The 24,074-nt window shown below is 29.2% G+C and overlaps 1 protein-coding gene across 1 annotated transcript in view; it reads left to right on the top strand.

Moving 5' to 3' along the window:
- Positions 1–4,517: 4,517 nt before the first annotated feature.
- The window catches only part of LOC114132902 (neuroglobin-like), a 33,442-nt gene continuing 13,885 nt past the window's right edge, over positions 4,518–24,074 (top strand). Inside the window, exon 1 of the mRNA XM_027998508.2 lies at positions 4,518–5,413. Within this exon, the coding sequence (XP_027854309.1) occupies positions 5,205–5,413 (209 nt within the window). The 5' untranslated portion in view covers positions 4,518–5,204. The remainder of the gene's footprint in view (positions 5,414–24,074) is intronic.

The raw sequence follows: 24,074 nt of genomic DNA, 5'->3' as shown, positions 1-24,074 counted from the left end.
GAAAATCGTTTACATAAAAAACACGCCCACTATATTATACTAGGGTGTCTGAGTGTCGGTGTTTTTTTTTTTTTTTTTGAAAATTAAAAACAGGACGTTATTTTTATGATTTCCGATTAAGATTACTGCGTTTGTTGCGCTTGCAGGCAATCGGCATTCGACGCGTCTATTCAATTATATTATATTATATTGTCGTCGATGTCATTTCCTGTGCTTATCACTGCTCCACCAGTCGAAAAAATATCGAAAAATAATAGACACTACAGTCTATATTATGGCATCGTCGATAAAACGATATTTTTATCGACACGAATGAAAACTCGAAAATATAACAACATATTTTTTAATAATAGAAAAAAATGGTTAATACTATATATATATATATATTATATTATGCATAAACATTTATTTAATTGCATTAGAGTTTAACTTTATTACTTTTATATGGACAAAAAATCTTTAGAAAACGAAAAAAAATTCAAAAAATTATAATTACAAAGTTGTATAAAATATTGAACAAAACTGTATAAGAGTATGATCAGCGGGTCACTTCACACCATAATATCTTATTTTGTTTTTTTATTGTAACAATATAATTTCATTCGATAAATTTAACCATCGTGTGTAATGATCATGAGTTGTATAGTTTTTCTGTTTTTCTTTAATAATAATAAAAAAAAAAAAAAATAATTGACAAGGCGTATTAATCGAGTGAAGACAATGTCATTAGGTTTAGACGTATACGATCACGTAAGCCCGTTTTAATAGTATATTTTGTCGTTGTCGGCGGGCGAAACAATCCAATAGAAATTAAATAATGACCACGATAAAGGGCTTAAACGAACCGTATACGACGAAAGTATTTAATGTAATAATATACACACATAATACACTTAAATAGGTGTGCGCAATATAGCCATAAAGGTGTGTGTAGATGCGACGCTGTGAGTAGCTCCTTTAATGTAATGTATCTCCGTCGTAAAGACCCGACGAAGATAAACCGACGGACACGATAATATATTACATTATTGTATAATATATTGTCATAAAGTGTTCTGCCGGCTTTCGGAATCCGTGCGAGATAATTATAGTAATGCAGCCGCAAGAAGAAGGAGGAAAAAAAGCCACATACAACATCCCTCACGATATATGACGTGAATAATAATTAGCTCTTCCAATCGGTTTTCAGCTTAACTTTTCACGTTACGCGGGCGGGGGGCTATGACTACGAATTTCACGCATTTGCTCTTATTTTTTTTTTTTTTTTGTTGCTATACCGTACCGAGTTTTGAACGAATTATAATATATCGATCAAAATGTGTGGTTTACATTGCCATTATATAGGCGTAATATGCACATAATATTTGAAATTCTGATTTGAATATGTTGTCATACTTGGCGGTTGGCCCATAATCTGCACATATCATATTAAAATATTCTCATTTTATGTACTTCAATGGGTTATTATTATACCTAAATCAATAAATATTATGTATTATTTACTTATAAAAGTTGGAGTACCTATATTTTAGGTAACTGACATTTTTTAACACCGAGATTTTTCTGCAGTGAACGCGAATTCGAAACTCAAGAGTTGCTGCGAGTTACCGATTTAATCTCGTGACGCTTAAAATATATATAAATCAATTATGTACATTACATTTTTTCATTATTGAATAGTGACAACGATTCCAGCAGTTAATTTATTATACAATTAATAACAAATTAAATATAAATAAAACAAAGCGAGAGATAATAAGATTAAATGCAAAATACACCGTTATTCAAAAGTAAGCCAAGTAAATTTATGATAGGAAATTACTCAGTGGAAATCGTAAAAAAAACACTTAGTGCGAAGGAATTTGACACTTCCAAATCCTTGCTACCTTAATAACTGGTAGTTTCGTATGAACTGATTGAAGGCAACGTTTTCGAGTATGTGGCAATTCGAGTCGTCAAATGACAGAGTGTATGAAACACTATAGTATATTAGTAGATAATGATTATTGTGGTTTCTAGTAATGGTCCCACGCGTTTGGAGATTTTTTTTTTTTGGTTTTTTTATTACACGATTTGAAGTCTAATTCGATTATATAATATATAATTTTAAACTAACTACGGGCAATTTATAATATTCCTACGTTTAGTTCAAATCCCGTTTTATAAACACTTCTCTCTGTCATGTTTTAGGTACAAACATCAAAGTAATTTTGGATTCGATTCCCCAATGGTCCTATAATAATTGTTATTAAATTCTTGAATCCGTAACACGTTATATTACATAAAGCTGTTTAGTAATAGCCATGAACTTCAATATTTCTTTGTAGTTCCATAAATAAAATATTTGTGATTTATTCAGAAAAGCTTTACTGCAGTTTTTGTATCATATAATATATATTTTAATTTGGTATACTTTTTATACAGTATTAAATATAATTTTTTTTGAATAGTACCTTCACATTATTTTTTTCGTTTTTATATTAATATTAATATTTTTAAGTTTTGACCGTATGTAGACTATTATACAATTTTAAAATAAAAATATATTATTATATTATATTTATAGAATTTGGATATTTTAAACAATTTAAAAAATTAAAAATTAAATAATATAAACAAAAAAATGAATATAATACATAATATGTGAAAAATTAGTTTTCAAACTATTCTTTTAAAATATTAAATATCTTTTATTCGTGCGATAACAGATTAAAAGATTCTCCTTTCAATTTCATAATTTACGTTTTTACGATTTATATTAAATGCTAAAATCATAGTGATAAAACGGAGCAATACATTTTTTCTCGACGAAACATCGTTTTGTGCTTTTAGTTTATTTCAATAATTAATAACTAGGTTCAAAATAAAGATAATGGAAAACTTTATATTTTTTTTTTACTACAACACAATCTGCTCTCTAACCTATTTACATCTCGCATTAGATAAACGAACGAACATTACTAACATTTACCATTCAATGGACAAAAGAAGACATATTTTATGGGACGCGAGAAGATATTTTTTTGACAGTGACATATTTTTTTTACTTATTTCCACCATTTATTTTCGCCACTCGTTCGTAGCGCAACTGTGTGCAATTTCTTGTTCAATTTACAGTGAAATTCAACCTTACCCCTTAACACCATCCTTTTCTAAAAGTGACAATAGTACACAACCAGTACCTACTGAGAAAGTTATTCAATTAATTGTAACTATGGTTATACAGTTGTCAGTTACAAACTACAAATACTATACATCAACCGCGGGCCACGAACCCGAATATCTCAGCTCACGTAGTCGGTGACCAGTCTCAACGCCACTGTGTAGTATCAAGGATTAAATTTTGATTCATAACTCAAATAGAGATTTAACGTGACTAGTTCAAAAAAAAAAAATCATCAATTATAACGATTTACAGAAAGAAAAATAATGTTTGCATCGGCCCACTCAAACCGGTGTACAAAAATTCCGAGTAGGTATTTGAAATTTCGGATATTATCGAGTATATACCGTAGGTACACTCAAAAATTACAGAATTATTCGAACCTATAATCTTTAATCATTAAGCACTGCTGGCTGTCTCTCGGCGAATCCACTCCGCATATTTCGCTACGGCGTGTGAACGCATGCGGGTGATGTATGAGCTTTGTAATATTACGTGTGATTTCCGACGTGGTACAGGTGCGTAAAGACAGCAGTCACAATGAAAATAATAATACCTACGTACGTAACAACGACGAGCATCATTAAACTAGTATATAGGAAGTGCGCATATTATTATTATTTACGGGAAAGACGCTACGACGGAGGCAAAAAAAAAATAAAAAAAAAACAGTAATAATAATACTAACAATAACGACGGCGACGACGACGACGACAATAATAATAATAATAATAACAATAAAGTCGTGGTGGATATCACACCTACATATATATATGTATATATACCTTAAAAACCTATATACGAGCTTGGCTCAGGTGTGACTCGACAGACACACACACACACGCTCACACTTACTCACACTCACATAACTATATATATATAAAACGAGAAACGTGTTGTATATTATATATCGCGTGTACATATAGTGTCGCGAGCGCCACACGGCTTGTCCGAGTGCCGCCGTCCCGTGCCGCAGAATAAATGGCTTTTCGGTATATACATATACATATATATATATACGTAAGTTTTTCCCCCTGTATTTTTTCTCTCTCTCTCTCTTCTTTTTTCACCACCGCCGCGGTCCTGGCCTCTTGCCCGCCCTCCCCGAAACCGGGCAGGGGTCGTACAAGGGGCGATCCTTCGTCCCGTGCACAACGGCACTTGGGGGGGTGGCCGTGGAGGATTTCATACTCTCGGCGGGGAGGGTGGCGGCTGGGAGTTTCGTGCGTAGTGCGTGTGCGCGCGGACGCATAAACGCGCGACCGTGTACGTGTGTGCGAGTGCAAGCGTGTGCGTGTGTGCGGTCTGCGGCGGCGGCGGCGGCGTCGTCGTCAGCGGGCAACGGTCTCTATCCTTTTGGTCGGGGAAAACGGCGACAGTGCTGTGCGAGTGTTGCGGCCGGACGAACGTACAAGCGCTGTGACGGCTCTGCGTGTGCTTACACTACTCTCGTCAACTGCGCTCGCGGCACGGTCAGTGTGTGTCTGTATACTGCGAGAGCCGAGTGCGGCCGGACGACCGCGTGTTGTACCTCTACCTATATCGTGACGAGCGCGCAAGTCGGATGTGCCCGCCGCACGAATAAAAACAGACCGTAATACGTAATATTCGTGTGTGTGTGTGTGTGTGTGTGTGTGTTTGTGTGTGCGCATACCTGCAGCAGTGTACGCCTCGTATACATCGGTATAACTGCGACCACGGTGGTTTTATGCATGTGCGCGACTCCGGGCCCTGCAGCCGGTCGTCGACGGGAAAAAGCGCACGGGAAACGACCGCCGGGCGGTAGCGGATACGCGCGTAAAGCCCCGGAAGTGTGCCGATAACACTGCTCGGTGCAGGCCAAAAGTCTCCCGCAACGACGGCGCGTAGATAGCGTACAACCAGCTGCAGTAGCGGTGCAGCGGGTCGTGCAGGTGCAAGTGCAGGCGACTAGTGTGGCGATAAAACCGTCGCAGTTGCAGTAGACGTCGTCGTCGTCGCGGAAGAGCGGCTCGCGTCCGCGTGACAGAGACGTCCCGGAGTGGGCTGTTGTTCCGCGCGGATGGGCTGTGATCTGGGCAAGTTGGCCAGCTCGGCCACGTCCGGCGACGACCGCGGCGGCAAGCACAAGGACGCGTTGCAGGAACCGCCGAGCCCGGGCCCCCCGGACCCCCGGCTCCCGCTGACGGCCAAGCAGAAATACAGCATGATCGCATCGTGGAAGGGCATATCCAGGGCAATGGAACCCACGGGAGTGTACATGTTCATCAAGTACGTACAGCGAGTATTAAGGACATTGCGAGTTTTCGATGCGTACTTACAGGGTTATTCGAAAATAGTCATCGTTATGATGTTAAGTCGGATCTCAAATTATTTCCTTACATCATCCGCTCAGTGATCGACTCCGTTGATTTCTTTAGCTCTTTTTTAGTCTAGTCACATGGTACAAGGTCAGGGGACCTAGGAATCCCCCAGTTGCAAACCCTCGGGGATGATTTATTTCGAATAATCTTGTATTACGTTATGGAGCGAATTCTCAAGACAGCAGCACAAATTGTTACTATTTTTATTCGTGGCGACCTCATATTATAATATTTTTCCCCACAATGTACAAACAATATACGTGTGGATAGATACATAACGTGCATACGTCTAATGATAATTAGTTTGCCCCCGTCCACTCGGGAAAACTGTTTAGGGACAATGTACACTGGTATTGTGTTACGTTGTCATTATCGCAACAAAATTATTCGCGTAATATTTTATATAACACATGCTCATAATGTGGTCTTGGGTTTATGTTTATGTAGGTAAAGTAGGTACTATATAATATTATACTTACACGCGTAAATTAACATTGGGGCTCAACCCCATTACTGCTGCAGGTTGAATATTATAAAGTCGATGTGTGGGCGGTGAAACTGTAGAGACACCAAAGAATATTCAAAAGAATATTTTTTTAGTACAAGATATTTTTATGAAAATATAACCGTTTTACAACGACAGATCAAAGTTTTCTAATATAATTATTTTGGTACATATTACGTTCCACTACATTAATTGGAAGTCTCGTGTTCTGGTGTACCTACCTAAATCGTCATAATAATACATATACCATAACCATTAAAATATTAATATCATATTTTATTTATTACACTCGCATTTGCCTAATCGTTTAATTATGATGTGTAACTTTCATTATTTATTTTATTTTTATTCTCGAAGAAGACGAGTGGCCAGAATTAATAACGCGTCACTCGAAACTTATGTGTGGGACTCCGCTGTAGCGTACAAACTTCCGGTCCTGTACTGCCTAGTAAAGCTAATTATATCACAACTCTCTTGTACCCATTTTGTATACACAAATAAGATATTTTGAGTTGTTATATTAATATTTTATTGCCGTTTTCGCAATTTAATAAGATGTGCTGACGAGACTGTGCAACAATAGGGCCAACCGGAGGCAAGTGAGGTTTTGAGACTGACCTCGACCGATTATAATAATATGCACCACGTTAGGTTAGAACGATGTTGTGTAAAAGCTATTTGCACGCGTCGTCGACGCCGAAGGGATATAATATATTATAAAGAGTACTCGGGCACTTTATATAACCACGACCGTGGTATACGCATATACATGTATGATGTCGATGACGACGACGACGAGTAAATAACACTTGACTCTTCAAACGTGGTATTTGCGTCTAGTGAATTATAGTTTAGTTTTTTTTCTCAAGCACGTCCAAACAATGACAGCGTTTCCGAGAAAAGCGAAATAAGGTCGGAACGGAAAACGTGTGCATCGTAGTTTTTCCTAAGATAAAAAAAAATCTGTTGTTCCGTACGACTATAATATTATATAAAAAATTTAATATCATTATTTTTTTTCTTTATTATTTTCAAATAGTCTACGCATAATTATAGATAATATTATATTATAATACATATAAATCTATTTTCTGTGTGTTTTGAATTTTTAACTCACACTGCTGATTGTGCGGAAGCGCGTTTATATGTATATTATGTACAACTTGACTCTCCTGACTTTAGGGTCTAACGTTTAAATCCAGCTGAATTACCCACTCAAAAAGATCGGTACAATAATGCGAAAACGGGATGCGATGACATAACTACATAATTCAACGGGCGCATCAATACAATATAATATAATAATATGGCACCGTGCCGACAAAATGTTTTTCGAATTCTATAGCCAGGCTTTTTTGAGTATCGTACTGGGTGTTTCTTTTATTGAACAACACTCATTATTTCAAAATGTATTAATGTGTTTTAAAATGTTTTACTTTAAATAATTGTGATCGTCGAAACGTTCTAAGTTTTCCTTTTTTAAATGACGACATACATATTTAACGTTCCGAAGCAGAATATTTTGAGAAGTATTTTGGTACATAAAAATCGAAATTCAGACGAGTAGTTCATGAGTTGTTAGTATTTAAATTTTAGATGACCGCGGAGCCGTAATTCAATATTTTGTAGGATATCACTCTTATCGCTCTATTTTGGTAATCTATACTTCAAAAAATTATAACTCATAAACTACGTCTTGTCCGAATTTAGATTCTTATGTAGTATTGAAATACTCCGAAAAATGTTCTACTTCTGGATATGAAATTAAAAATGCATGTTGTCATTAAAAAAAAATAACAAAGTTTAAAAACATAATTAAAATATATATATTGTTTTATTTTGATTGAAAATTATGTAAAAAAAATATTTTCAAATACGTTCATACATTTTTAAATAACAAGTGTTGAGTGTTGGCCAATAAAATAATCATCCTGTGCAAGAGGTGAAAATAATTTTCTGATATCGAAAAAATCGATATAATATTGTATGTACATGTCGTGGTGCCCACGTTTATATATGGTAGTGATAATATATACTATTATATTATAATACATCATATCGAATCAATTCTTGGGCGGAGGGTTGAAAACGGAAATCGTAGCGATCGGCGGAGAACTCACCTACATGGCTACATATATAATATATATATATATACGTAGATAACATAATATATACATAAATAGAATGAATAATCGATACACAGTACCTGTCGCGAAGATATATCACAATAATAATATTGCGTTATGATTAATAATAATATTTAATACGCGGAACCGTAGCCGATGTGGCGAATGTGTTTTGTTTTGTTGATGATTTAAATTTTAACTAGACGTGTCCAAGCTACCTGCAGGATACGTGTTTGAAGTCTCGCAATGTAAAACAATAATAATAATAACGATAATGAATAAACGGATGTTCGTCAGTTATTATGGTGTATTGAACGAACGTGTGGAGATGAATTGTAATTTTTTAAATTGTGTTCCAATACCATTATATTGGATTAGCCATGTTGAAAACTGCAGTAGGTACGTGTTATTTCTGTGGCATCATTAAGTCTGAGTTTCTCTCAAAACTTATACGCAAGTGCATACAATTCTTTGCACGTTTCAATTACTATTATAATAAATTCTCTAAACTTAAAAGTACAAAACGTATAAGTATTACGAAAATTACAATTACACTTCAATGCACACATAGGTAAGTCGCGTGATAAAAAATAGAAAAATAAAATATTTTTGTAAACAAAAAAAAAACTTTTTTTTTCATTAAATCAATTGGTTTTTTTAATTAATTTTTATCGTTTCCAGTTGTAATCAATATATAAAAAAAACTCAGTCATTCTTCAACGTACGCTATCATTGAGCTCATACTTTACAAAAGTTATATACTTTTATGTTTTCATATATTCACTTTGTGTTTGGTAGATATCAAATAAATTTGAATTTTAAAATTTTGTTTGGTAACTTTATAAAGTCATTTGAAAATTGATTTCAAAGTACAAAGCATTAAATATATGTGGTAGCAATCTATATATTATAGTACTATAATAATAGTACATTGTATTCAGTTTTTGTTATATACGATTACTTCGTATTTTTTCGGTCACCAGAATCAATGTCATAATGTTAACTCAATAACTTATATACATTTATATTAAATGTTAAATATAAGAAAAATCAAAACCTCTTTACGAGAGGATGAGCCATAATAGATAAAGTTTTCATCAAGAGTTGTTGATAGTTTTTTTAATATAACTGCAGTATTCAAAGATTTGGGTTGACTTAGTTTCAATATGGCCAAAGTAAAAGTTTTATTTATTTTAAACAATTCAATAATACAATTTTGAGAACAAATAACTTACAAAAATATGCAAACTATACATAATACCTATTATTACGAAATATTGTTTGCAAATGTTTTTAATTTTTTAATATGTATTGGTGTTGACCTACTTTTTTACTGGGTTTTACAGGATATTCTTTTTTTTTTCATTTTATCCTATATTACTCGTATAAATTTTAGCTTTATGATTTTTTTTAATCACATTATAATTTAGAACTTTTATAAAATATAATAATTAACTTAAAAATTATCAAAAATTTAAAATGTAACCAAAATGTAATCAATAGTATAGTGAAATATTACTTTGGATATTAACAAATTACAGTAAAATGAAATCTGAAGTGAAATTCAGAACAGTTAGGCTCGGATTTCAAAGCATAGTAAGCAACTAAAAATAGCAAACGATTTTTTTAAAAAATAAAAAAAGAAGTATATTTAATTTTAAAAATTAGCAAAAAAAAACATGACCAAAAATAACACGAACTAGTTATAAAAAATAAATAAAAAAAATTAATTAAAATTTAAAAAAAAAAATTAATTAGGTCCATGTATTTCTCTAGTTCGTAGTAGTGAAACTGACTCTATATTATCGGACAGAATATTTTTATAGGTACATAGAAAACGACTCTCTACATCTACTGAATTAATTGGTGAATATTTCATACAAGAGGTTTTAAATTACAAAACTAAATCCTAAATTTTGAAATGGTCGATAACGATGTTATAGGCATATTGATTGTATAGATACTGCTTGCTATAATATGAAGATCGATAATCTATATACCTACGTTTAAATGTTTAATATATTAAATAAAAAAGCCGTTAACGAAAACAATAATAATCCAATGCCTACATCGCATTCTGGGTTTTTACGTTTCTTATTAATTCAATGTTTTATTAACTATAGTACCTAGCATAGTAAATATATAACAATTTTACAGTTAAAATAACTAAAAAAAAAAAAACAAAAATAAATTGTTTATTAATTGGAATCAGAGTGACGTGAAATAAATGTATACATAAAAATTAGATTTCTATCTCATATATTATATATAAAATAAAAAGAAGCATACTATGCTTTACAAGCCCTAGTTATTAGTCTGTTAATGGCTATATGTCTGCAGCTTTAAATGCAATTCAAAACGAATCGAATCGATCTCGCGGAAATTTAATAGTCATTCGTCGACGTCGGCCGTGACTGCGTCATGAGTGTGCGTGGCCATAGTGCGTTTCAATGTCGAAATAATAGTTATTATCGTTGATTGAACTCGCTGAAAATAGGTTTTTGTAGTGAATAATACAACAATAATTTGTGATTGGCTGGACGAGCTCTATGAATATACGCGACGTGCAATTTACTGGTGATTCACGTGGCTTAGTAAAACCCTTGGTCGGGTTAACTTTAATGTTTTTCGGCGTCGAGGGGTGTGCTCTATACAAGTACAACCGCTGCAGCAATAGCGGCACGACTTACATCGCGAGAAAACTACGGGGGAAAGGGGTGGTGGTTTGTTTTCAACAACAATAGTTGAGAGTAAGTAAGTTGCTTTGATTATATTATTATGATAACTATGATGGAAGTCCGTGAAACTATATTTTGTGTACACTCTGAGAACGTGTTACTGGGTCATTCATTTCCTAACTTATAACACTGTACATCGCTAAGAGACATTTAAAAAGTATTCGTGTTACCAATCAGTTTGTTCGCAACAATCCGACAAAATTAGTTAATATTTTGTGTATGTATTCTTATTTTATCGAAGACTTTGTCGTATGATTTTTAGTAATTGTAATTACTCGTATACGTACATAATATTTGATATTGCACTTTTATTTTCGACAGTACAATTTTATAAATAACAATAAATATTAATTTATTTTTATTTTTATTTCTTAAATTGGCTGCAGATGTTGTACAATAATATTCAACTTAAAGACAAAACTGGCACAAAGTCATTTCCATGAATAAATCTTTATTTTATGATTATTTACTGTTACATATTATTAAGAATATTTCTTCACGAAAAAAAAATATTATTATTTGATCATTAAAATTTTAAACAGTATAACTAGCTTAAGTATGAAATAACCTTTGATTTTGTTTACGACTTAAATAAGTTCAATGAAAAATTAAAACATGTTGTATTATTATGTGATCACAATAAATTTAAAATTTAGTTATTATATTATGATCCACATAAAAAAAGCTTACTTATAAATACAATAATATATATATATATATATATATATATATATATATATATATATATTATTCTTTATAAATAATTTTAAATTCATAGTTGTTGCAGGATACATTTACCTAGAAATAATATACATTAAAATGCGTAGGTATTTATGTTAAGATTACTTTTATTGCTGGATTCTGGAAAATATTTAATGCTGTTGTTTCGAGTATAGAATATAGCTACTAAATACTGATTTAAGTAAATGCCGCGAACTGAGAATAGTCATCTTTACTTATTGTTTTCCTTAACCAAAAACATGAACAAAAATAACGATAATCGAACGTAAACTTTGGAGTAAGTAATAAAAATAATATTACTAGTATATGTATTCACACGGGGAAGGAGACGTTGAACTTGAAACTTTCTTCTTTAAATTTTTATAAACCTTTGTTTTGTTTGAACCAGTGTTATGTGAAAAACAAAACACAATTTTTTACGGTTTTGATCTTCCATCGTAAACAATACCTGTCGAAAATAGAACGAAGTTTAAATACAAGTTATATAGTATACACATGTTTAACTCTGTTAACGGATGCACCCTGTTTGTTGACAGGTAGTTTGGACAAGTGGGTCACATAATTTTGGAGGGGGGAGTTAGGACCTCTATCTATGTATTTTTTTTTCAAATCATAATAGCACGATTCCTACGAAAAAAAACGATATCGATGGACTTTGGTGTTTATGATGGTGCTTTATACTGCACATGAATAACAATGGAATTAATTGTATACATTACAATAACACAACAGCCATACGAATTATTTATTTAGTTAAGAAACTTGTTTGATGGTATTTCGACGAGTGACGGCTATATGATTGCGGTGATACAACATAATATCTATTCTACACTATATCAACAAAACGTATATAATATAAACTAAAATACCTGCGGCGGAATCGGTAACTTTACATTGGAACTGAGTTTAAAATATATTACATACCTTTCAGACACACTATGTGTGCTATAATGTTATTCTTAAATATTTTACGCGCACTATGCGGTAAAATCGCACGAGCATCACTATATTTACAATAATTATATACTCACGGCGGACGTTTATCGGTTCCAAAGGAATTCTACAACAATTACGCGTTTTCGTAACCAGAAGCGTACCTCCTACTGTATTATATTATTTTTATGACGTAGACTGTACACTTTTATACACTATTCGGAACACATATAATATATAATAATCGTATAGAATAATAACATCGCCAATATCGTACCGCACCACAAGGGACTAAAATGTTTAAACGATCGTAATTTAATATTACCGCCGCGGTGCAATTGTATCACGACGGACTCGTGTCTTTAAGAATCATGAATAATTCTCCGATTTGGGGTTGACGCGAAAGGTGCATGAAATATACATGGCGGATTTACACGTCCATTGCGAAGGTCTTATGTCCTTACGTAATGGATTTTGATGGACCCTAACCGTTTGTTTACGGTAATGTTTAAATAATTCATTATTGTCACCCTTTTTTTTTCCATATGAATATTTCATCATTATTATTATTATTATTATTATTATTATTATTTGAACGATTATACAAAAATTAGCATTTTTACGTAGATAATATAATATTACGGTCACGGATCCCATTAAATTAATTTTACGAAAAACGTTCGTTCTTACTATACAGGTAATGTACGTAACTAAGTAGTCTTATATTATTGTATGACTCATACAGTATGAGTATTACCAAACTCGTGATAATCTATTTCTATTATGGTAGTAATAACTGGTAAGTATCTGACAATAATTATGATAAGTACAATAACATATGTTACATCACATTTCGCGTTATTTTCGAGAAATGGACAATTTTCTCATCCACTTCGTAAAATCGTACTTTATTTCCCAAACAAAGTTTCTTCGCTTTGCGTAATATTACACAATATGGATAAAATTCTGCGAAAAAGATACTTGAATTATTATACTTAACAGAACTTGCTCCGTCATATGGAGTTCCAAAATATATATTAACTAGCTAATAAACTTTACCTATTCTTTAAACGAATTTCGTTTTTTATAATTTAGTTTATTCGACGGTCTATTATTAATGATTTAGTAAATTTATTATTATTATTAGTAGTTCCAAAACGAGAAAACGCTTGAAAGATTTTCAAACAAATTATATCGCAAAAACGAAATTTGGTTTAAAAAGTTATTTGTTTTTCATTGTTCATGAATAATTCGTAGTAGACAGCTATACCATTAGCACTATATACTCGCATATATTATTCAACATTTTTTTTTAAACATTGGCGACATTAACATTATATTGTACTCAAGTACTACAGCTAGCAGAAAAGATTTAATTTTAGAGAATATATTCACGTATTAACAGTATACGATCAGTAATTTGCATATCACATAATGATAAACGAGTATCGTTAGATAACACTAATTCATCAAGTATTTGGATTTTTCATTTTTTATCAGAATGGTGTTATTTAAATTCTCTATATATTTGGGTCTAGACTATCCGCAATAATAAATTGGCTTTTATTGAATAATTCCGCACTGTGTTTTTTTTTTTTTTATCGACTACATTAATTATATATATATATATGTTCAGTTGTTATAATAATAATTATTATGCCAAAATTTTAAATTTAAAGTTCGTGCATCCAATAAATAGAAAATAATCAGTTCGTTTTAGTTTTTATTTAAACATTTAGCCAAATGTTGAACGTATTGTATAATTACGCAATGCGAAATGATTGTGGCTCGACTTAAACCAAAAAATAATACTACGGTTTGGATGTGACATAAATTATATAAATAAATGTGTACATATTATAATTCGAAATCACTAGATTCGATGTTGTCTGTAAAGTGTAGTGAAAACATATTTATTTTAAGCCGCTTAAACACGATTTGTGTATAGTCATGTGAGAATACTTATTTATCAATTAATTATAACAACATCAAGTTATATTTCCATATTTACTGCGCTCGTATAAGACAGCGTTAAACTAAAAATTAATTACAGGTAACGATTATATTATATACCTGTTAAGTTCCAATATTAAAACAAGTTCGATTAATTAATTTTCATTTGTACGATTTGCAAACTTTTTCGCGAACTTTTATAGTACATAATATTATTTTTATTAGCTTATTGTTGGTTATGCCTATTGTCTAGTAAAACATATCGAATTGACAAATTGTTTTCATAAACATTGTTATAGTTTATGGTTATAATTCGCTCCCGAAAATTCATACGCTATACAACGTTAGATTATTATGCGTAATCGCATTTCGTTTTTCGATACCTATGGATGTAATTAAAATTCGAAATGTCGAAATTCAATTAATAATCCATTGCGAATCAAACGCGTTCTCGTGTTTATCATGCGTAAAATAAATAAGCGAACGTTATATACATTCCCAGCTGAGCATAATATCTCTTTCTCAGCAGTTAGCTTTATATGTTAGCCTCGCTGTTTTTAAATTACACTTTTCGAGTGCTCCGAACCCTTAAAATCAACCAGGATTTTCACACGTACCGTTATTTGTACCGACTCGAAAATGTGGTTATAGTGAACGCATTTTTTTTTTTTTTTGTAGTCGCGCAAGTACTGTATGTATATAAACCACTTGTGCGTGAGCGTTACATGACGTAGGCATACGACATAATGTGTATAATCGAACATTGCACGAATAAACCCATTATTTTTTATTTTTATGTGTACAACAAGCAAATAACAGGCATAAAACCAGATGCTTTGTCAAACGCAGCAATTTCACATTGAACGTGTTATAGTAAATTATATTTTATAATTTAAAAAAAAAAAATTGAAAAATGTATAATTAATTTTCGTCTATAGTTACCTAATATTATTATATTATCAAATTCTCATTTAGCAAGTAAGCAAATGTATAGTTGTTTAAGTTTACAGAACTTAAAACATTCGTTTTTATCTGTCAGCTGTAAATGAATAATCTTAGTTAATAAAATAATAATTTAACTATTTATATTTTTATTTTGAATGAGAAATACCTAATAACAAATATAATAAATTTCTTAAAAATGTTAAGCAATACATTTATTGGAAATAAATAGGCTTAATATATTTTATGGAAAATACAACTTTTTTATGTAAAGCTAATAAACATACAGTATTATCACTGATTAAGTTAAACTTTAAGCGCTTAAGCAAACTGATCTTTTTTAAATACATATGCCATGTATATTGTATACATTACATTTTTGATCGAGTTTAAAAAATATTCTACGCTTACTTATTTTGAAACATCATCAACGATAAAATAATTAAACAATAAAACCGTATTCCTAACAAATTACATACATATTATATATTTAATAATAACGTTGATATTAAATGAATAGATGTTGAGTTGTGAACACACAGCTCTTAGTGCTTTTATTAGATTTCATAAGTATTAATATGTGGATGAACTGATAAAGGGAAAAAACCTTTGTAAGTCTTCCTATCGTTTTATTCAACTTGCCAAAACTCTAAATAGTATTAAAAGCGAAACATGTCGTCTTTCACGTAGGCAAAATTAATTAAATAATTGTATAACAACGAACTTACCAATTGATATGTTTTAGAGAATTTAGTTTTAAGTTTGATCATAATACTAAAACTACTTCATACAGTTTACACAATGTACAACACTACACGCCTACACATATACGTGTATACATACATAAATGTTGAGTGTACATAATAATACAGAGTTTATAATTGATTTTCGTTATATTCTATTTATTTTGTAGTGTTAAAAATAGAATTATACAGTTTGAATGATCTCTGAAACACAAATGTAAATCACATAAAAAAATTAAATAAGACATTGTCAATATTAATTATAGAGATTTGTATTGTTCCTCAATTAAATCGAATACAAACATTTAAACATAAAAACCGATGTATTAAAATACATAACAATAAAAGTCGAAATTCGTGATAAGTATTATTATAGAGCACGAAAAAGAAAATTATTATTTGTTTTTTGTATTATTGTACTAATTTTACAACGATGTAATTTTTTATATAGATATATTTTTTTTTGTGTCTCCAAAAATACCTTTTATTAGAGAAAATACTCTGGTAACACATTCAGAGGAATATTTTTGCTAAAAAATTATACTTAGTTTGTTCTTTTGAAAAGTCTAAATTAAAAAATCTTAATGTTTTTTTTTTAATAATAATTTAAATATTTGTAAAATCGTAATACGTATTATTATTAAAATAATTGTTTTTTTTAAGTATTCATTTTTCATAGCAAGATTGAATTTTGAATATATTAGATATTATTTTTTTATATTATAACATTTTTACTAATTAAAATGAATCGGCATTTTTAGGTACTTTATAATAAATCATCAAAGCAAAAATATAAGAACAAATTTGAATAAAACTCAGTGAAAACTTAAAACAATGACAAGTGAAATATCTTAAAAAATATTATAATATGTTATCAATAGTATTTTTGTTGTACTAAAATAATTAATTGACAATTCAAGAAATAATGCATTCAATGAATCATCTAGAATCTAGATAAAAATTACTTTTTATAAAATTAATAATCTACCTATAAATTATAATTATACTTTTCGATCATCATATTTGAAAAATAATTTGCACATCACTTAATAACAATATATAAAGTTATTATACATCTTTCAATCTTTGTTTGTAATATCACAGGTATAAACAAATTTAAATATCGTAACAAATAAGAAACACACGATTTCTTTCTAACACTATGAAACAAAAACTATTAAAATGCTTTTTATTTTGTTTTTTTTTAACTCCAATGTTAAAATATAATATATATATTTTTAATGATATTATAAAATTCAGAATTCATTCCCAATTTTTGATATGGACAAATAACGACATAATCATACTCTTCACGTTAGTGTTTATTTTTCTGACGGTTGCATTTTGCGATCGTTTCTGTTAACAATTTTTTTTTAATTTAATTTATGTAATCGATAGTATATTTTATCGAAACCTTATTAATTTTAGATAATTTTAAAAGACCAGAAATTAATTATTACATAATCGTATTTATTTAAAAGGTTTATGAGGTCTCGTACTAAAGATGGAATATTCTGAGGATGATTATATTGCCGCTTGCAGGCTTAGTGTACGCTGCCAATTTAATTTATTTAACCAATCGATGTTTATAAAACCCATCGACGTTTTACGTAGCTTAACTCATTTTCTTACCATTTTGAATTTTGTTGTATAAATATATTCTCTACATACTTTATGTAACCGATAATATTTTTTTTCCCAATAGATTTAAAAACTTTTAATACTTATAAAAATAAGCTCTTATAACACGTTTCTTTATAACGTATTTTGTTTAAGTGTATTATATATTTATATTATAAAGTTTTTATATTTTAAAAATATATAAGTATATAAAATATTTTAATTTTAATTTTACAATATAATAGGTATAAATATTTAACATATAAATTAAATTTAACATTTTGAATTACTCTTTTTTTTTAAATTCTAATATGAAAAATGTCCTTAACTTTATTACTCATTAGTAATTAATATTAATATGCATTTGCACTTATAAAAAGGTAAATACATTTCACGAATAGTAATTTTTTATAAAGTATATTTAATTACTTTTTATATGTGTCAGATCAAGGAAGCTTTTTACAATTTTGTGTCTGTTTATCATAGTACATCGTTAACATTTATTTGGGACACATTCAAGTTCATCAAGTCATATATATATAATAAATTTGACTTCTTTAATATCTATTTTAATAGTCGAATACTTATAAATTATAAGTTATAATAGGTACACTTAATAAATAACTATTCCAATTTTTATATAGTTTTCAACTAAACTACGAAAATGTATACAAAAAGGTGAAAAAATGTAAAAAATATTGTTATTTAAAATAAAATGTTGATAATTTATGGGTTAATGGAGATACACTAAGAATTGTATTTGGAATGTAATGATTTATTACTGCTTTAAAATGTCAAAACATCCTTGTAGCAGCTCATAAAAGTTCTTTACAGTTTTTTCAATATTATATAAGTTTGAAGAATAAGTAATTTAAATGATTGATTACTCATAATAAGTTATTAAGTTTTTTATTTTTAGATCTTTTCTATAATTTTATTATTCAATATTAAATTATAAACTAATAATTATTGTGTTCGATTATATTTAAATACGAGTATTTATATATTATTCTAATATACACTTATCTCTATAAACAAATTTAAATCAAATAGTCATCTATAGTTACTTTGTATGACGTTTTATGAATTAGAAAGGTGATTTTTTCAAGTATATGTAGGGTTTAGCATTCAAGAAAGAAAACATATTTCACGTCGATACTGTTTGATGATTACGTAGGTATCCATTCAATATTCTTATTTCACCCTTGGGAGTACAAAAAGATCTACTGACGGCATATATGTACCGTTGCACGTTCGGCACGCCATTTGAACACGCAACTTATACGATAGATCCCTAGGGCTGCTTCGGATAAGACCATCGCAATATAATAATAATAAAAAAAAATACAATAATAAGTTTCACTGAGATTTATTTTAATGTAACTAACTTAAACGTATTCAAAAAATTATTCAGGAAAATAAAAAAATTAAAAAAATTATCATTGTAATCACAAAAAAATATTATTATTTATATGACTGATTATAATAAAATATAATAATTAAACTTTAAAACATAATAAATAAAATAAATTCTCAAGTTATATTTTTAAATCAATATTTAACGATCTCCAAATAAAAAACAAAAAATAATTTTTACAATTTAATTTATACTTTTAAGATAATACATTTGTATAGTAGATAGGAATCTCGTGACTCCAAAAAGTTATGGTAGATAAATATAGATATAAGAAACCAAAGAAAATATTAAGTACAAAAGTTAGTAAAACAAATATCAAAATAATTTATGTTAACTAAGCGTTAACATTCATATTTTTACAGATCTTATTGCCTGAATATTTCAGATATACTGATTAAAATATATAACTTAATACAAATTATATTATATTTATGAATCAATAGTTCGTAATTAGTACGTATACGTTTTAGAAATGGAAATTCAATAATCACTTTCAATGCAAAAAACAAGTAATAGTAAAACGTTTTGAAATATAAATAATACAATATATTACGTTTAAATGTTCCAACATTTTGATTATTTTAAATTTAAATTAATTTACTAAAAATAAAGCGAAATTAATGCGAAATGATTTACTCGTGTTATCAATTAACATTCAATTATTTAAAATAACTCCTTATCGATTTAATTCTGTTATAATATTAGAACTGTATTTATTCTTCTAATTTGAATAGTATAAACAATTCCGTACCAATTAAATAATGATCCATCATAATTCTTAAAAAGTAGGTAGCAACTTAAATATTTAAAAATATACAATAATATGCCTAAGACGACATCCAAATAAAAATTAAGAAAAAATATAAAATTCATGAAATAATGTTGATGACTTGTTCTCCTTCAAGTGACTAAGCCAAATCATTTACATTAAAATTTATTAATTAGTAACAATTGATGCTTATTTTCAAAATTTAAAGAGATTAAAATAAACTTTTATAACTCATTTACATTCAAAACTAATGAAATAAAAATGTATATTTTGAGAGTTATTTTTTGGTTTTTTTTTTTAATAATTATTTTATTCATGTTTTTTTAGGTATAATGGGTACATATTATAATATACCTACAACGAAATATACCTATTTCTTATTATACTGAATTTCATACACACCTAATTAACTATTTTTAATTGAAATTCATTTTTTTCTTTACTTTTTTGTACGAGTATAGCTTAAAATACTCGTGCACTGCAGTACCATTTCGTCTAAATCCTGTTATATCGCAAAATGACGTGAATAGTAAAAGGACTAAATAATACCTATCACGCACACACCGCATACAAAATGTTGAATATAAAATAATATTTTAATATTTATTTGAAAACTCATACTCCGAAGCCTGTTTTTTTTTTTTTTTAATGTCGTATTATGTATAGAAATGTACATCGAATTCAATAAATCAAATACTGAATTTTCATGTCACCATATGAAATATAAATCAATAAAAAATAAAAGCGATGAAAAAATATAAATTCCGAACTAATGTTGATTTTCTACAGAACAGTTAGGGCGACAATATTATAGTATAGTTATTAAAAAAAAATTCATTATGGTAGAAATATAAATCATACATTAAGTGTCCAACTATAAGCATATGAATATTATTGATTTTTTACTACTGGCGTGTATTACGATTTACGACTGTATAATAAAGAAGATGCTCAAGTTTTTTACGAGACTTAAAATTTTGTATAATATACTGTATTCCCTTAAAATGATTAATATTACGCTAGTGTTCTATATATATATAACACTACAAATAATAAAAATAAGTAATGATTGATATGCATAATATAGTAATATTGATGATAATCCATAGTTATAATTTACGCTGACAGGCATGTCTCAAACGACCAAATGGTACAATGTATTGTTTTGTATAAATATTATCATAAAATAATAATATTTATCAAAGATAACATATTTGATATTGATATAAATTATTAAATTATATTTTGAACTGAAACGTAGATTACTGTAAAACAATTATTTTATTCCTAAATTTCAATATTAAATAAAATTGTGTATTTTATATACAATATTGTTTATAATATATACGCCAAACGTATATATTATGACGTATTGATTTGTTCAATAAATTACGCATAACTATTCAAAAATAAATTATTTAAATTTTACTTAACTATACAAACGTTTAAATAAACAAACGTGCGGGATACTAATATATAAATTAATATTAGCGAAAAAATATGAAAAAAACATTATATTTTGTATATTGTTATATATTTAGAGTAGCACTAGTATTTTATTTACATTGGTTAAGTTTTAAACATTTTATTGTGTAAGATACTAATAATATTATATTTTAATTTTTTTTTTAACATAAAAATACTTTGATTTAACACATCAAACGGAACATTAAGAAAAATATTAAATTATAATAATTAAATATTTTAAAATTATTTAATTATGTCTTTAATTCAATAAGTTTATAATTTAAAATTATTATGTTGGTTCTCTGATTTTTAATAGTTTATAATTCGTTTATTTCCTTAATTAAATATTTCTCAGAATGCCAGAACTGTAAGCATTGCTAAAAAACTGAAAGCATGTCTTTTAAAAAATTTAAATTTACAAACATAACAATACATACTAATAAAACGCATTTTTTTTTTGTCATTCAACGTTAAGTTTTAATTAAAACATAAAGTATAATTCTGAGAATATAATGTTATTTTCAAATTTAAATAATCGATAAGAAACTGATAAAATTATTGTAGTATATTTTGTGGATTACAGTAAATTTATAAAATTATAATATTTTAATCCCACCAAAAAACGTCATATTAAGCCATAAAGCCCTGTGGACTGTGGTATATTAATAAGCACCTGGGGTGTCTAACACAGATTTTTTAAAGATAAAATGTCGTTTGAAAACAAAAAAAAAAACCCCGTTTAGTTTGTTTAAACGATTTATATTCACGTTTCATAATAATTATTATTGTACAATAAATAATATTTTAAATCTGAATCTCTTCCGCCTCATAAAAATATCGCCCTTAATACTGTAATAATTGATCGGTGATAGTCAAAATATAAATTCAAGTTAAATGATGCGTATACATGTATTCGAAACATAAAATAATAATGTTGTTTATTTAAAAATGATAGAGAATCGTAATAAAAATACAAAAAAGTTTTACGTTGGATCTACTGAATGTTATTATAATGAATGTAATTTATATATAATTATAATATATGATGTGTGTCTATCACGAAATCGGTATGCAAAGTATTTGCGCCATATTACTAAGTACTACGCATTTAGTTAAATATTTTGGACGTTTTATGATAGGTTCAGTTATGTCATTACCTTCGATAGTAATTTATTGAATACACAAAATATGTAGCACCTCTATAATTGGATATCCCTCCTAATAAAATCAATCATCATAAATAGAGATGAAGAAATAATATCATATCGGTCGTTGGTACAGAATCAGTGATTTTGATTGAAGATATTTTATTCTTTGAAAATTCAAAGGACACCAAACAGCAAATATTTGACAAAACACGGGGAATGAAAACGTGTGTTCTTTGACATCAGTTTATCAAACTTGAGTCGGCACAGACACACTTATGAGAAAATTTCATCTCTTATACGGATTTTGCATTTTACGCACCAAAGCCTAATCAAATATTGCTGTTGATATAAATAATGTATTTTTTAAATTGAAAATCGAATATTTTTTAACATGTACGAATATCCAACAAATCATCTGTACACCGTAAGAATATAAGTTTACACGTTTTAAAAAGTAAAATTGGTTTTCGTGGAATTTATTCCGATACACAATTACATTTCAATTATATTTAAATGTGTGATACACATTTTAGGTACAAAAAATTATCATTGCTCCTATATTGTAGTATATATACTTCCATGATAAGTCAGCTATATGACCATATATATTATATATTATAATTTAAGCGCGAGTAAAAAAAAAAATCGAACTTATAACCAGTGGTGTAAAAATTTTCTTAAATTATTTTAAGCATCCATAATTATTCGTGTTTCTGCGTGTACCCATAGTACATTATATATGGAGCATTTTTGTTCAATCGTTTTCCACAAACGCCACAAATACAGCGGGTACGCGTGTGTTCGTTACAGCCCCGTACAGAAATATTCTTAAAAACGATATGATATTAAAATTTATAATAATAATATATCGTATTATCGTGTGATAATACGTATATTGTGCGTCGAAAAAAATATAATACGAATCGTTTGCTGGGTCGCGGAAGGAAAACGCGTAGGTATTATAATACGAGTACACACGTCATAAACGTATTATATCGTGTTCCTGCGATGTCACTCCGTGAAATCCATAACAGTTAAGTGACGACACCTACGGAATTCTTTTATTTTCTTTTTCGCTCCTCTCTCTCTGCACTCTTTCGCCTTTGACACTTTATCACGAAATACATTGCTAAAGTATACAGTTGCACGTATCTATTATACCCACGTATCTTTTTGATCCGAATATAATATATCGAACGCGCGAGTGTTTTATTTCTCAGGAGTTTTTAAACGTTTTTCTCCGACACCGTGTCAGTTATGGGTCGCCGTTTCTCTCGTCGTTACTCTCGAGTAGCGGCGACGACATTCCCCGTTCGAATAATCGTCGTGAATCGTCGTCGTTGCAGGTAGTGAAAAAATAAAACGACGACGTTTGGTTATACGTATATACCAGCTCGAGGAACGACTGCAACACACTTCACCGGCCCGCCGTGGCTCGACGACGTCGTCGTCGTCACACCTCTCATT

The sequence above is a fragment of the Aphis gossypii genome, chromosome 2 (assembly GCF_020184175.1).
Source record: "Aphis gossypii isolate Hap1 chromosome 2, ASM2018417v2, whole genome shotgun sequence".
In the NCBI taxonomy this organism is placed as follows: Eukaryota; Metazoa; Arthropoda; class Insecta; order Hemiptera; family Aphididae; genus Aphis; species Aphis gossypii.
This window is presented reverse-complemented; position numbering and strand designations above follow the sequence as displayed.